At 60.8% G+C, this 14,916-nt stretch overlaps 3 protein-coding genes across 8 annotated transcripts in view; 1 reads left to right on the forward strand and 2 right to left on the reverse strand.

The window, feature by feature from the left end:
• RECQL5 (RecQ like helicase 5) overlaps positions 1-14,511 on the forward strand; it is a 32,028-nt gene extending 17,517 nt beyond the window's left edge. For 3 of the 6 annotated variants that reach the window (XM_023556887.2, XM_023556885.2, XM_010596955.3), the window contains 12 exons: positions 10,064-10,282; positions 10,550-10,649; positions 10,832-10,868; positions 10,984-11,042; positions 11,126-11,199; positions 11,587-11,680; positions 11,939-12,076; positions 12,338-12,816; positions 12,967-13,057; positions 13,271-13,495; positions 13,665-13,734; positions 13,832-14,511. In XM_023556887.2, the coding sequence (XP_023412655.1) occupies positions 10,064-10,282; positions 10,550-10,649; positions 10,832-10,868; positions 10,984-11,042; positions 11,126-11,199; positions 11,587-11,680; positions 11,939-12,076; positions 12,338-12,816; positions 12,967-13,057; positions 13,271-13,495; positions 13,665-13,734; positions 13,832-13,932 (1,687 nt within the window). In that variant the 3' untranslated portion in view covers positions 13,933-14,511. Of the gene's footprint in view, positions 1-10,063; positions 10,283-10,549; positions 10,650-10,831; positions 10,869-10,983; positions 11,043-11,125; positions 11,200-11,586; positions 11,681-11,938; positions 12,280-12,337; positions 12,817-12,966; positions 13,058-13,270; positions 13,496-13,664; positions 13,735-13,831 lie in introns of those variants that run through there. The other 3 variants (XM_023556886.2, XM_023556889.2, XM_023556888.2) reach the window with 3 other exon arrangements.
• On the reverse strand, positions 1,386-8,074 carry SMIM5 (small integral membrane protein 5). Its single transcript, XM_003417259.3, has 3 exons — positions 7,731-8,074; positions 2,428-2,581; positions 1,386-2,043 (listed from the first exon to the last, which is right to left on the reverse strand). Exons 2-3 carry the CDS (start codon positions 2,552-2,554, stop codon positions 1,934-1,936), a joined length of 237 nt encoding a protein of 78 aa, XP_003417307.1. The 5' UTR covers positions 2,555-2,581; positions 7,731-8,074; the 3' UTR covers positions 1,386-1,933.
• A 211-nt stretch (positions 14,512-14,722) lies between the features above and the next one.
• Positions 14,723-14,916, reverse strand: part of MYO15B (myosin XVB) — a 31,338-nt gene continuing 31,144 nt past the window's right edge. The window contains 1 exon segment of the mRNA XM_064270304.1: positions 14,723-14,858. Coding sequence (XP_064126374.1) covers positions 14,796-14,858 — 63 coding nt within the window. The 3' untranslated portion in view covers positions 14,723-14,795.

Below are 14,916 nucleotides of genomic sequence, written 5' to 3' on the forward strand. Positions count from 1 at the left end.
AAAGCAATGCCTGAGCAGGTGTCAGCCCTCAGTGAGCACTGGCTCCCTGTTACCACCACTGTCACCATCACCGCCATCATTATCGCCATCCTCACCATCACCATCATCACCAACACCCTCATCACCATCACCACCATAACCATCATCATCACCATTATCATTATTGCCATCATCATCATCATGGATTCCATTCTTTGGTGGTGGTGAGGGTAAGGCACATTCTTGAATTTTTATATTTTGTGTGGAAACACTTCCTCTCTGGGTCTTCACCCTAAACCTGTTGGGCAAGTCTGTGGAAACCAGGAAGTGAAACCAGCCAGGATGTGAAACCAGTGCATCACCTGCCCAGCCTGTCCCTGCTGGTGCAGCCTGGATCACCAGCTGGAGAGAGCAGGGCTGGCATCCCCTGCCCACTGACTGTTTTCTGGTGAACAGAGCTCCTCTCCCCCGTAGCCCAGGCTTGGGCTGCATGGCCCAAGATGACAGAAACATGTAGAAAACTGACTATTTGTGGCTCTGGGGGACCCGTGGGGACAGGGGGGAGTGCTGTGGATGCTCTGCCCTGCCCCATTGGCATTGATGGAGCCTTGTGCCTCCCCTTGCCACATTCCTGGGCTTGTCATTCCACCTGTAAAGGTCTCTGAAAGACAAAGTAAACTCGGGGGAGGGGACAGGAAGGGTATTGCATTTCACAGGACCAGTCATCAGCATGAGGACCCTGTGGCTTTGGGTTGATGCTGCTGTCTTTAGAGGGGCAAACATAATGATGGCTCATGTTTATGGAGCCCTCCCAGTATGTCCAGCATGTGCCAAACGCCTGACATAGGTCATCTCAGTTTATCCACACAATTGTGTCTTTGGCAGGAGGTGCACGCATCACAGGGAAGACACGGTGGCACAGGGGTGATGTTGCGTGCCTGCAGGCACTCAGCCAATCAGTGGCGGAGTGAGGATTTGAACCCTGACAGTTTGATACATAAACAGGTGTCATAAGGGCAAGGGGGTCAGCATGCAGGCTCCAGACAACACTAGGGACTGTACTCCTCTTACTTCAGAAGTTTGGGGAGGCCCAGTCACCTGAACCTGCTGGTGGGGCTTGCGGGGAAGTGAATGGCAGGCAAAAGTGTTCCGTGGCTCCTGAGCCTGGCACCTGCCTGGGCTCAACAGCCCTGGCGCTCAGGGCAGGTGTCTGGGTGCCAGAGAGAAGTGGCAGCCCTCACATGACAGGTTACCCCTCCCTCGCGGGGCATTCTCTCCCATCCCTCCATGTCACCCCTGCCTGCATGTTTTCCAACTCTCACGGGCACAGGGAGCACAGGGGCCTGGGAAGGCCGGTCTCTGGTCACACCCTGGAGTTCTGGCACACCGCCCTCTCATGCCTGGAGCCCAGCCCAACCTGCAGGGAGTCTGGTGCCGCAGAAACACGTAACTAAAAGCTTTTACTTGGAAAGAAGCAGGCAAGCACTGAAGTAGAATACTGACTGACATGTTCCCACTTGGGCAGGGATCTTGGCGTCCAGTAGTTACTGCACGATGTCCCTCTGATTGGCTTGCGCCAGTTCTTTGGCAGAACCCTCAGGGCCAGCTCCCCACAGGTGCAGTGGGCTCTTCTCCCTCAAGAGATGGGGCCCTGCTTCCCTGTTTTGTCAGAAAGCACAAGTAGGCAAAGAATGCAGGGTGGTGTACTCAGTTTTGAGACAGCTGCCGCCTCTTCGGCACCTGGTGTTCACTGGGAGCTGAGAAGTTTGTGCCTGGAACAGTCCTGTGTTCTCAGAAGGCTCTGGTGTCCAGATGCCTGGGCAGGGCCCGAGCCGGGTCAGTGGCTGTCTGTCCTGGGCTGAGGGCTGCAGGGTGGCAGATCGCCTGTGTCGTGGCTGGAGCCCAGGCCGCGGCAGGCTCCTCTCCAGTTTCTCCTCGCTCATCCCACCATCTCTTACGGTGGGGTCATGGGCCGCACTTGGATCTTCCTGCCACGCTGCCGGGGGCAGCAGCAGTGGGCGCAGCAGTAGCTGCAGGCAATGAGTAGAAGCAGCAGGACTGCAGCTGGAGGTTAGGGAGGGAGGAGGTAGAGAGCACAGGGAACTCAGAAAGCGGGGAGGAGGAACCCTCGGGAGGAAGCCTCTGGAAGTGTGGCAGGCCGTTCTCAAGGCCTGTTCAGTGGCCAGAAACCCCAAGTCTGATGGGAGTCATCTCTTTCTCCTCCACTGCCCAGAGCTTTATTTTGTCCTGGGATAGGAGTGTTGGGTGCTGCTGGGCGGTGGTCCCCACCCTGCGTGTCACTTAAGCAGCAGGGATGGGGTCCCCTTTCCTCGTGAGCTTAACCTGCCTGCCAGACAATGCGGGGAAGTCCTTTGTCTGCTTCTCCTCGACCACTCTGTCCCCCTCCGTCTGGGAACCCCCAGCCCTGGCGGGGCTTCCCCAACTTACCTACAAAAAGGAGGATGACAGAGAAGGCCACCACCTCCACGGGCTCCGCCTGAGGCAGCCTCTGCAGCTTGAGCAGCAGCTTCTCACCCATGGCATGCATCTCTTGCGCGAAGCTGGGGGCCACCATGGTACGCCAGGCGCCCGCCAGGCTATGCTAAGGCAGAGAGAGCACCTGACGTTTCCTGGGGCTGGCAGCACACTCCGAGAGCCACCCTCTCACCGCCCTCCACCTGTGGAACGAGTTGGTCTGGTCTCACCCATTGCTCCCTGGTGGCTCACAAGGGAGGGAGGGAGTGGGGGCCCTCTGCTAAGCCGTGGCCCTCGGCCCCCACCTAGCTGGCACTGCCCAGGGGGAGTGAAGCTGGAGGGCTGCTGCTCAGCGGAGTGGGGCACTGGAGGCTCTGCCCACTGGCCAAGGTCAGAGAATTTTCTGGCTGCAAGATGGATGACTTCATGGCTGCATTCCCTTGTCCCGAGACTACTCTGAGATTCCGTCACGCGCCCCTGACTGGCACGTTTCCCTGTTGGCCCATGGGTCGTTCAGTGCTTTGGGTGCCTCCCCCCAGATCCCGCCGGGAGCTTGTGCTCCTCGTCATGTGCAGGGTCGTGGGAGCATTGGTCCAGGGTCAGCCATGGGTGAGAATGGATTTGGGGAAGTGTCCTGCCTTCGAGGATGCACACTTGAGCCCCCCCCCCCGGGGCTCCCCACCTCTCCCATTGGCCTAAAGACCTTCCCTACCAGCCCAATTTCTTTACTCATACTCCTTTCTCCTGGGAGGATAGAGAGATGCCACAGCATCCCTCCAATTTTTGCCAAGAGGCCCTCACTCAGGCTGGGATTGGCCGTGAGTTCCAGGACTGGTCAGGCCAGTTCATCCCCTGCCGGCTCTAGCCTGCCCCGCACCCACTCTGGCGCAGGTATGTGGCAGCTCAGCTTTCCAAGCCTGTGATCAGAGCTGCCTCCTGTCTCGGGAGGCAGAAGGGGAAGGTCCAGGCCCGAGTCTGAGGTGGGCCATGTGGTGCATCAGAGCACACTTTCCCCCACCTCCTCCTGTGGGCTGAGGGAGCCAGTGCCTCTGAGGAGAGGGACCAGGGGCAGCTTGTGTCTACCAGCCTGAACCATCCCACCACACAGAGACTCATCCAGGGGGCAGAACAGACAGGCAGGGGCTGGTGCCAGGCCACCGCTTGCATCATTGCCCACCTTGTCCCTCGTCCTAGCTGGGCAGGTGGGCCCTCTGCTCTGATTCTTCCAAGGTGACTGCAGTTTGAGAAGCCAGTCACTCTGGTGCTGCTGCCCCTGTTGCAGCTGCTTAGAACCAACCAGCTGGAAGGTCACCTCACCGACCCTTCACATGTTCATGCCACCTTTGGGTCTCACTGGCATCAGAGGTGTCACTGCCCCCGTACAGTCAACCAGCCCTCCCACAGCACCTTTAGGGAGTTTCATCTGCCGCCTTTGTTCCCTGGATATTTACGGTGTATGTATTGAAGGAAGATGTCCGGGGCAAGCTGGAGCTGAGGGACTGTTTTTTAAAGTAATGATGGAGATTGCAGGCAGGGGGGCGCTGTAGAAAGGTAGGTGGGGTTTCCTGTCCCAGGTGGGAGGCTCCTTGAGTCAGATTCCCCTAGCTTCTCTCACACCTTACCCCTGGGCTAGGGGTGAGGAGGAGATTAGGGTCCCAGTTGTCAAATATGCTAAGAGGCAGAGCACCTCAGATCCTCTGTTACAGCCATGTTTCTTTTACATGTGGGAAACTGAGGCCTGGAGGGGTCGAGCGACTTAGCCAAGTCGCATAGCAGGAAAGGGGTCCCAGCCACCGCCCCTCCCCCTGCACCATGCTAGTGGCATCATGGGCAGGCTGCTCATTGACCAGCAAGATACGTTACCCCAGCACGAGAGTCCAGAGCATAGCTTTGAATGGGCACGTCTCTTATCCTGGTGGCACAGTGGTTAAGGGCTCAGCTGCTAACCAAAAGGTCAGCAGTTCAAACCTACCATATGCTCTGTGGGAGGAAGATGTGAAAATCTGCTTTGGTAAAGATTACAGCCTTGGAAACCCTATAGGGGCAGTTCTACTTTGTCCTGTAGGGTCACTGTGAGTCAGAGGTAACTTTGGTGGCAATGATTTTTTTATCTCGCCAGGTTGGAGCCCCCCACCCCCCAGTCTCTGAGGACTGCATGTGATACTTGTCACCAAAGAGGCAGGTCTTGTGTGCCGTGTTAGCCTAAGCATAGACCTGGTCCACGAGGCAGACAAAGGGACCCCTCCTCCAGCTGGTGCACATGGTAGGAGGCCGGCCCTCCCTTGTTCTGGGGCCTCTGTGCCATCTAGTCCCCCAGGTTTCCAGGTGCATGGGGCCCTGTCACCTCACTGTTGGAGGAGGGACTAAGGGTGCTGCCTGAAGCCTGGGGGTTCATGTGCACATTGCAGAGCTGGGCGCTCTTCTCCTCCTGATTCGCCGTCCTTGCTCCAGCCTCTTCAGCTTGCTGGCCCTGGGCCTGAGAGGCCTAATGTGGCCCCACAGAGATGCTCCTCAGAGGAGGGTTGGAGGGCAGGCTTGTTCTCACCGTGAGCTCTCACACCCAGAGACCCCAGGAGAGACAGAGGGCACCCTCATACCGCAATTGAGGAGACGCGGCCATGGAGAGTGGGTCAGGATGGGGACTGAGGTCTCCCAGAAGGGAGCAGGAAGGCTGGGCTGAGGCGGAGTTTGCTGGCAGCAAAGGCAGGTGTGTGGGTCAGAAGCTTTGGATAGAAAGCTAGCCATCCTCTGGGAGTTCTGAAACCAGGGACGCTGGGGCTCTGGGAGAACTGGTCCACACCCGTGGGAGGCGTCATGGCCTTGCATCCAGGGCCTCTCGAGGGCTGACCACCCTGTCCTGAATTAGCCAGCTGGAAGGCCAGCTCTGGGGTCTGACCAGGGCTGTGCGCCAGTTCTGTCACACGTGTGAGAGGAGACGGTGTCTCTGCCCCATCTGCTTTCTGCTGGTTTCTTGTGGCGGCAGGCTTGGGCCCCTGGGGGCGTGGGCTGCTGAAGGGATCCAGGCCCTGTCCTGCTCCCGCTCTGGAGAGATGCACATTCCACTAGGCCCCCAGCACTCTGCCCAGCAGATTATTTACAGCAAGTCCAAGGGAGTGCTAGAAGCCTGGCTGCCCAATATAACCCGAGTCAGGTGACCGAGTGGTATGTGCCCTGAAGGAACCCCGGGGGAAATGCAGACCTTGGTCTGGCCGCCGGCCCTCGTCCCCTTGGCCTCCAGGTTTGGAGGGAGGAAGGCAGGGAAGCCCAGTCAGGCTACTGACAGCTCTGTGTCTTTCCAGTCTCTCTAGCTCAGGATCAGCACACTCCTTCCTCCAGAACCGTCATTCTGCCTGTAAGCCAGGGAAGCCTCGGTAGTGCCTGGCTTAGAGCTTCTCAGGCTCAGAGCTTCCCCAAGAGGCAGCCACAGGCCCCATGGAGAGCAGCCATCAGGCCCTCCTGCAGCCCGGGCTGCCTGTGCAGTCCTTCCGCAGCCTCTGAGGGTGCCGCCACCGGCTGCAATGGGAGCAGAGGAGACGGGGGACCAGGACAGAGAGGGAGCTGGTAGAACCAAGGGGCTGGAGACATTCCTTGGTGTGGCATCTCCTGGCACAGAGAGCCTAGTGGTGGTGCAGACGGGCATCCTTCAGGCCAGACAGCTGCCTGGGTGCTGGGCTTCCCGGTCTCCTTGCAGAGTCAGTGCTTCCCTTCCCAGCTCCCGGTGAGGAGAGGGCAGGCGTGCTGTGGCTGATAAGTGCCACTGCGCGCTGCAATGGCTCAGGGCCACAGAGGGCTGCTCGTTTCTGCCCAGTTTTTTATTGTGGGCTTTGGCCACACATGCCACACGTGTTATCTTGCTGGAGCAATCGCTAGAATGAGGCGGAACTGACAGTTGTGGATGACTCGTGGGCCCAGAGGCCTGACCACAGGCACCGGTGCCCACCATGAGCCATGCTGAGTGTTTGACGACTGCTTCCTGCCTCAGCCCTGACTTGAGATGAAGAGTTGCTGCTGGCTCTTCTCGGTCCCCACTCACCCAGCCTGTAGCTTTCCAGGGCAGGGGGCCCTTCCCTGCACTGCTGGGCATCCCCCTCTGCCCTCCCAGCTCAGGGAACATGTTCAAGGGACCCCGGAGCAGACCTCCGTCTGCCCTGTAGCGTGCAGGGATGGCAGACCCTGGCCTGCCAGCGTGGCTCACAGACACATGCCAGCAGATGTCGTAGCGGCTCCCGCCATACCCTCCCTCGCCTGACCCTCCCGCCACCGCCTCACGTCAGCCCGGCTTCTGTCCCCGGTCAGCCATGTGGGTCCCATTGCTGCAGGAGTTTCTTCGCCCAGCCACCAGCCCAGGCCAAACCCCACAGCCTCTGCCGAGCCAAGAATACTTGGACTGATCCTTGGTTTTCTTTAGGAGGTTGTTTTCCTTACTTATTAGATACCAGCTTGTTTGCTCTGAGGAAAACAGCTGGGGGATGTGGTGGAGGGGGGCTGACCCTGGCGTGAGGACGGGTAAGGGGTGGCACCAGTAGCGGGGCTCCAGGGCCTGGCCCACAGGGGCTGCTCGTGGTGCTGTGGGAGGGCGGCTAGAGCCAGCCCCACAGTGGCGGCAGCAGAGCCCAGGCACCAGGGTGGTGCCTCCCCCAGCCTCATTTCCACTGTCACCTTCCCCCACCTGACCCTGTGGTTTAGAGACCTCTCGCATTCCTGGGGCAGAGTTTGGGGCTCACTGTCAGCAGGGAGGTGTTAGTACTCACGGGACCTAAGTGGGCAGAGCCTGAGCTGAGGGCAGCCTGGCAGAAGTAGCCGAGCCCCACTGAGGTGCCTCGGCTGTTCCAGCCCCGGAGACAGTAGACCAGAGCCGCTTCGGGCCCTGCGTATCCTGGGGGTTTGCAAGCTGGCTGGGCAGACCCTCCTAAGCACCTCTATGGGGAAGCCAGCAGGGCACAGGGAGAGCCCATCTCATCTGCCTCGATCCTGGGGAAGGGCAGCTCAGTGCACACGTGGTGGCTGGGCTGGGGCAACCAATCCCCACTCTTAAGCCCCCTGAATGGAAAAGGCTTAGCCAAATCTGCAGAGTAAGCAGGCCCTTTGTGCCCGGCATGGCACAAGCAGAGGAGGAGCCCCTCTGAGTGGGGTGTCCCTCCTGACAGAGGGTGGCTTGCTTTGAACGGGAGGCTTCCTGGCTCCCTGCCCAGAGACCCCAACTAGATGCACCCCCAGGTGCCTTCTCCCTGTTGTCATGCAGTTGGTGGCCTGTCACCCCACCCAGCACCACTCACCAGGAGCTCAGGTGTTGGGGCAGGGGGCCTTGCACAGGAGCACCCCGTGTACCAAGCCCCCACTTGCCTTCTCAGCTCTTGGCCGTCCCTCTTCTCGTACTTCCACCTTTACTTCCTCCTCGAACACCTCTTTTCTGACCCACTGTTGCGCCCCTCAGCGCTTCCCCTCATGCAGAGCCTGGCCGCTGACAGCCAGCTGTCTTGGCTTTTTTGTTGTTGGTCGTCCTGGAGATCCAAGTGTCAAATTGCATAGGCTGTGCCCAGCGCAGGCTGCTCCCCAGCACCGGTGACTCCACTGTGTAAAAGGCCTCTGCAGGCCTCTTCCGACGGCTTGTCTCCGTCCCTTCTCCCCTCCCACTCCCCCGCCCTCTGCGGCCTGTGTGTGGTGAGCGCCAGGGGCCGGTCCTGGGCTGGGCTGGCTGTGCACTGATGGAAGGAGAGGTCGTGTTTCTAGGCAGAGATGACCCCAGGGACGCTCTACCTAAGGGTGTGGAGGGAGGGAGGGAGGGAGGGAAACCGAGCAGCCCCAGTTCTTGCCCCGCAACCCCAGTGGACATCTCCCTGCCAGGCCCTTGCCCTCTGTCCCCTGACCACCCTGCCCTGTTCCTCAGGCCACTCCCTGCCGGGACCTTCCTCTGGCCTCTCTTGAAAGGAAAGTAAATAGTGGAGGAGCTGCCTCTGGCATCCAGAGGCATCTTGGGGAAGAACTTAGGTGTCCAAGGAGGCCTGCAGGCCAGGGAGGAGCTTCCCATTCCTCAGGGCCCTGGGAGGAGAGGAAGGAAACCCGCTGGGCTCTGTGTGCCAAAGCACAGTGTCTGCAGGGCTGTGTGGGCTGGCTCCCGTCCTCAGCTGGTTCTCAGGGAGGGGTCCAGGGCGGGGGCCACCCAGCAGGCCAGGGCACGCCCGGAACAGGAAGAGGACTGACCCCAGCCTGCTGTCAATGGAGCCCTTTGAGTCTGAGTCAAAACCCTACTGAATCAGGGCCAGATAGAGGGGGTTGAGGGGAGGCAACCAGCCTGCGCCCCCCACCCCGCACTCAGATGCCAAAGCCTCTCGGAGCAGGACAGGCAGGCACTGTGTAGAAGACCCACTTGGGTGGAGGGGGGGCTTGAAGGGTACAGATTCGGCCCCTGCACCGACAGAACCAACAGAAGAGTCCCTGAGTGGAGCCGAGGCATCAGGAACAGCACCCTCTGGTGGCCATGGCATCCACTGCTCTCTGAAGCCCTAGTCTGGCCTTAGAGCTGCCTTCTCCACTTGGCCAAATAAAATGTACCAGACCCTCCCCCACAGGGGTGTTAACAGTCAGCTGTTGTCCCTGGAGCCTGCCTCTGGGGTCTTGGTCCCAAGTACTGCCTGTGGTCCCTGGCAGGCTCACTTTGAGAGGAGTTCAGTCAGAGCCTTGGACACCAACTGTTCTTGTCTCTGGGCTGCGGTGCCTGGCGGCCCTGTCTCTGCTCTGGCATCTCTTCTCGGGCCTCCTACCCTGTGCTGGATTCCAGACGGCAGAAGTGACTACTGTCAAAGCCCTGATAAAGCCAGTGTCCCCTTCCGGGCCTCTCACCTGTCCCAGGATTGACCTCTGTCCCCAGCCTGGGGAATCATAGGAGAGCCAGAGCTTCAGGGGGCTGCTGCCTGCTCCCAGCTGTCACCTCACCAGGGCTGTGACAGGGTGGGGCAGTGGAAGGTGAGATGAGGAGACTGGCTGGGCCCTCACCAGTGGCCGGCTGTCAGGATCACCTGTGTCCCTGCGTGCAGAGGCTTGGTGGGGACAACAAGGAAGAGACCAAGAGCCAGAAGCAAAGCAGAGTGCTGAGGGGAGTGGGACCCCTTCCTGCTGCCCCTCCATCTTCTGCCCCCAGACCAGGGCTTAAGAGTGGGGCTTGGTTGTCCCAGCCCAGCCACCTGCTGTGTGCAAGGCCCTGTGCAGAGCGCCACAGAGCATTATCTTGTTTGCTTCCTACTTGGCCCCATGAGGTCGGCGGCGCTTCTCTGGCCCTTGTTAAAAGATGAGACCATGTTTTCCCTAAGGATACACCCTTAGTCAGCCCAGAGCCCCAGCTCTCCTGGGTGCCACTGTTTGAGAATGGGGGAAGCCTCATGGGCCAGAGGAGTAACCCCTGGAGAAGCACTTCAAAGTGGAGGCTCAGCCAGGCTCCTCTGGATGTTCCCATGTGGCACATGGGAATCAAGGCTGCCATGGGTGGTGAGGCAGGTGAAGTGCTGGCGTGGAGCCTGATGCAAGGGACACTCGCCGGGGTGGAGGTATGGGGTGAGTGAGCATCACTGGCCTGGGCTCCTTACCCCTTACCTCTGCTATGCCACTGCCCCAGGTGTCGCCACGCTGCTATCGCCAAGTACTTTGGGGATGCACCCCCGACCTGCACCAGAGGCTGCGACCACTGCCAGAACCCTGAGGCTGTGCGGAGGCAGCTGGACGCTGTGGAGCGCAGTAGCAGCTGGAGCAGGACCTGCATCAGGCCTCCCCAGGGGAATGGCTTTGACCCTGAGCTGTACGAGGGAGGCCGCAGGGGCTACGGGGGCTTTAGCAGGTGAGGGGTCATGAGTCCACGGCCCCAGCCGATGGGAAGAGCCTGTTCTCCCCCGATGCCAAGGGCAGACCAGAGGTGACCTAATACTGTCATCCGCCCCTGGCCCTGTGGGCCACATTGGGTTCTGGACCCTGGCGTGGCCCTGAGCACCTGAGGGTAGGCTGTGAGAGAGCTGTCGGGGATGGCAGGGACCCCACCACCTGCCAGAGGCTGGTTGAGGGGGCCAGAGATGAGGCTCTGGGCTGCTCACGCCCAGCCTGCCCCCAGGTACGACGAAGGCTCCGGAGGCAGTGGGGACGAGGGCCGAGACGAGGCCCACAAGCGGGAATGGAGTCTCTTCTATCAGAAGCAGATGCAGCTGCGCAAGGTGAAGAGGGCAGGGCTCGGGCGGGTGGTTGGTCTATGCAAGCCCTGAGCTGGCCGCAGGTGGGGTACCTGCAGATAGTGGGGTCCCTGGTGGCCCCTGCTGCCCACATCCTCAGCCCCATTCCTGGCCAGGCCTGGGAGCTGCCCTACGAGGGCCTCAGGGGTCCTTCATGACTTTTCCAGGGTAAAGATCCCAAGACAGAAGAATTCGTACCCCCAGGTGAGTTCAGGGATGCCTTGGGGCTGGTGAGGGGTAGGGGTGAGGGTGAGGGGTGTGTGGATGGAACACACCTCACAGAAAATAGTGTGGAAGCGCCCACCTGTTCCCTCCCCAGATGATGACTGTCCCCTGAAAGAAGCTTCCAGCAGGAAGATCCCCAAGCTCACTGTGAAGGTACAGGGTGGGCAGCTCCTCACCGCCCCCAGGACGCTCCCCCAGCTGCAAGGCTCATGTGATCCTCTCTGTCTCCCGTACAGGCCCGTGAGCACTGCCTGCGGCTGCTGCAGGAGGCACTAAGCAGTAACCAGCAGGCTGCGGGTGCCATTGAGGGGTGAGTGTCCCAGACTATGGGAGCTGGGGATGTGGCCAGGCACCCCGGGTTGAGGTCTCCCTAAGAGCTCTTAGTCTTTTGGAGACCTCAGGACCCCCATCTCAGAAGTGTTCCTGGGATGTTCAGCTACCCACATCCCCAGATGGTAACCAATTCTACTCCTGGGGGTGTAAGTCATCACAGCCCCACTTGGGGGCAGGCTTGGCCACGACCTAGCAGTGACCAGTGGCTGCTGAAGACTACCCAGAGAGTGTCACAGAGTCAGGTGGGAACCCATGTGCCCAAGGCCACTCCCACCAGGCCCTGACTCCGCTTGAGGGAGAATCCAGCAGAAGCTCTGCGGGGTGAGGGCTCAGGCCTGGCTGATGTCTGGCTCACTTCCCACAGAGCCGACCTCCAGGCCAAGGCTGTGGAGCTAGAACATGAGTTGTTCCGCAGTGCCAAGGCAGCCAACCTGTACAAGGCCAGCGTGCTGAGGAAGGTGGGCCTGGACAGGCGGGGCAGGCACACTCACCAGGGGCTCTCCCCAGGGCTCCCAGGAGGCCACTTATTGGGGCAGAGCCTGACTTCCCTCCTTTGCCGGCTGGAGGAGGTTCCACCCAGCCCCCTGAGGACCAGAGTTTGTCCAGTGTCCAGTTGCCTGGAGCCATTGGCCACAGAAACCTACTTGGGGGAGGTTTGGGTGGGGCCTTTGGGGAGGAACTAGTGGCCCGCTGCATCCCATCTGTTTCTGCCCCAGGTGGCTGAGATCCACAAAGCCTCCAAGGACAAGCAGCTCTACTCCGATGTGGTTGGCAGGGCCAGGAGCTGCAGCACCCAAGCTGGGCCCCCAGAGCCCAGTGAGCATGACATCCTGCCGGCCTCCCAAGTGTACTCGGTTTGTGGTGACCTGGGTCCCCTCTGTGTTCAGGGCAGGCATAGCCCAGGCCCTGGGGTGCCCAGGGGAGACCCTCTAGTGTTCCTGCTCTGCTGGCCGCCCCCCACAGCCTGTCATCCTCTCTTCCTGACGCCTGAGTGGCAACCTGTCTTCCCCACCCCTCCCACACCCCAAGATCCTGACCCAGTGGGGCCGTGGCTGGACCAGCCAGTGAGTGGGTCCCGAGGGGCCTGTTGGTCGATCCCTCTCTCTTCCTTGTAGCTCAAAGCCAAGCGGGTGGGAGCCGGCTTCCCCAAAGGCTCCTGCCTGTTCCAGACAGCCACTGAACTGATGGAGAGGATGCCGTCCGAGGCGCCAGTTCCCCAGTCTGTTCAGGGAAGCCAGCAGGAGCCCCCCAGGCAGCTGCATGGCTTCCTGGACGAGGACAGGGCTGAGCCCCTCCCTGGGCCCAGAGGAGCAGGCCCTGGAGGGGTTGCTGAGAGTGGGGAGCCCTCCCCCAAGAAGAAAGCCAAAGACTCTAAGGGCAGCCCCCTGGCCAAGGCCCGGGCCAAGAAGAAGCAGCAGCTCCTTGCTGAAGCAGCCCACAAGGACTCTCAGAACATTGCCCGCTTCTGCCAGAGGGTGGAGAGCCTATCAGGCCCCCTAGCAGCCCCAGAGAAGTGCGCAGGGGATGACAATGGAGCCCCGGGGTGTTTTGCCACCCCTCTGCACACTGAGGAGCCCACCAGGGAAGGGCTGAGGTGAGGGTGGTGGGTGTACTAGGACCTTTGGGAGTATCACCTTGGCTACCCGGGTCCTCCGGAGCTCAGGGCTTATTCCCAAGGTGGCCTATGGGCTGCCTGGGATGCAGGAGCACCTGGAGCCCTGATGCCTGCTCTTCCCCCGGTCAGTGCCTGCCCACTCGGTGACCAGGGGCCCCCTGGAGCCCAGCCCACGCCCCCACAGGAGACCCAGAGGGGCAAGCGGCCCAGACCCCAGCAGGTTCGTCAGGGCCAGGCCCTGCGGGATGGAAAGTAGCATGGCTGTGCTCTGCTCTAGGCTGCAGGGTGGGGAAAATCACGTCCTTATCTCAGCAGCAGATGGCTAAGGAACAGGCTGGAGGGAGCCTGTGGGTGCAGAGGACCAGTCTTCCAGAAGGAGGGGAGGGGCCAGTGAAAGGGAGCCTGGGAGTGACTCCACTGTGGCCCTACCCAGGAGAACCCAGAGAGCCTGGCTCAGAAGAGGCCTCGCCCCTTAGCCAAGCCCTGCGTCTCTGCTGAGGCCAGGGGCAGCGTTTCAGCCAGGGACCAGGGCGCCTTGTACCCAACGACCCATGGCCCCTGCCAGCTCCCAGCTGCCAGCATCTCCCTGAAGGAGGCTGCGAGTGTTGTGGTCAAGTGCCTCACCCCCTTCTACAAGCAGGGCAAGTTTGCATCCAAGGTAGGAGGTTTGGGGGCTCTGCTCTACCCTCTGGCCTGGGACACCTGAGGGCCGGGTGGGAGGCAGGGCAGGAGTGGGAGTCTGCCTCACCCTTGGGTGCTGTTGTGGCTGCTCTGGGGGCAGGGTAGGGCCTAGTGCCCTCCAGGTCTCCTCACCCTCTGCTGCCCAGGAGCTGTTCAAAGGCTTCGCCCGCCACCTGTCACACCTACTAACTCAGGAGATCTCCCCTGGAGGGAGCGGTAAGTACCTGAGGGCCTGCATCACCAGGGCAGGAGGCACTGGGTGGGAGGCTCTGGAGGGGACTGGCCCTCATATACCCCCACCCCCACAATTCAGTGACAGAAGAGGCCCAGAACCTCATCAGGCAGTTCTTCCACGGCCGAACCCGGTGTGAGAGTGACGCTGACTGGCAGGGCCTGTCCGGCCCTCAGCAATGACTGACCACTGCCTGGGACTAGCGCGCCCTCCTCATACTCTACCTTGGGGCCGGCCTCGGCCTTGCTCAGGGAGGGGGAGGTGGACAGGCCTGGGGTGTCACCTTTTCTCAGGGTCCTTCCAACCACACCTTGCCTTGGGGATGGCTCCAGGCACCTCCCAAACCAATGTCTAGGTCAGGAACCAGCCCGCCTTGCTCGCTGCTTGTGAAGCCTGGGGTCCTCTCTCCCAGAGCCTCCTGCCTCACCTGCCCCACATGGCTGGTTTTCTGGGTCGGCCCCAGGTGAGAAGGTGGCCAGGTAACTGCTGCCAGGGCAAGAGGAAGAAGGCTGAGCCTCGCTGCTGCTTCTGCACTTAAGTTTTAAGCTAGAGGTGAGGCCCCCCTGCCCTAAGTATTGGGGCCTGTTCCAGAGAAGCCCCTGCTGGCCTCAGCACCCACCCCCCGCCACGCACTACCCCCTCGAGATGCCTGCCTGCAGCCTCCACCCAGGTGCAGAGCCCGCGGGGAGCAGGCAGCCAAGCAAGGCCGCCGGACTGAGAGTTTATGAATAAAGTCATGTTTGTCCTGACACGCACACACATCCCTTTTCTCTTAGGAGTTTATTTCCTCAGCAGCCGCTGCTCCCAGGCCTGGGTTCTTGCTGATGTTGAACTGGGGCAGCGGTGGGGGGCCGGGGTCGGGTGAGCATGTCCCCCAGACTAGGCATCCGAGCTCCTGCAGCCCACCCCAGGCCAGCTCTCCCCAGCGGCAGCCCCCGCCTCTCAGCTTCCCAGCCACCACGTGAAGTCCAAACCAGCATGGCCCAGTAGCAGTAGCAGCAGGGGAGAGCGTTGGGATGAGACCCTGGCCGCAGCCGCCACAACTCTAGTAAGGTGTGCTGGTGCTGCTGTCCAGCAGGAAGGCAATCGTCTGCTGTAGCTCCTGGGCCTGTGGGCAGAGGGGCCACCACGGGTTCCCACCAGCCGCGCACCTCTGCCCAATGCAC

Source organism: Loxodonta africana, chromosome 18 (genome assembly GCF_030014295.1).
Source record: "Loxodonta africana isolate mLoxAfr1 chromosome 18, mLoxAfr1.hap2, whole genome shotgun sequence".
NCBI classification, from domain to species: Eukaryota; Metazoa; Chordata; class Mammalia; order Proboscidea; family Elephantidae; genus Loxodonta; species Loxodonta africana.

Coding starts and splice junctions, on each gene's coding strand:
- SMIM5 (XM_003417259.3), bottom strand. CDS start 2,554: ATGGTGGCCCCCAGCTTCGCGCAAGAGATGCATGCCATGGGTGAGAAG. Junction 2,044..2,427: donor TGTCATCCTCCTTTTTGTAG/GTAAGTTGGGGA, acceptor CCTAACCTCCAG/CTGCAGTCCTGCTGCTTCTA.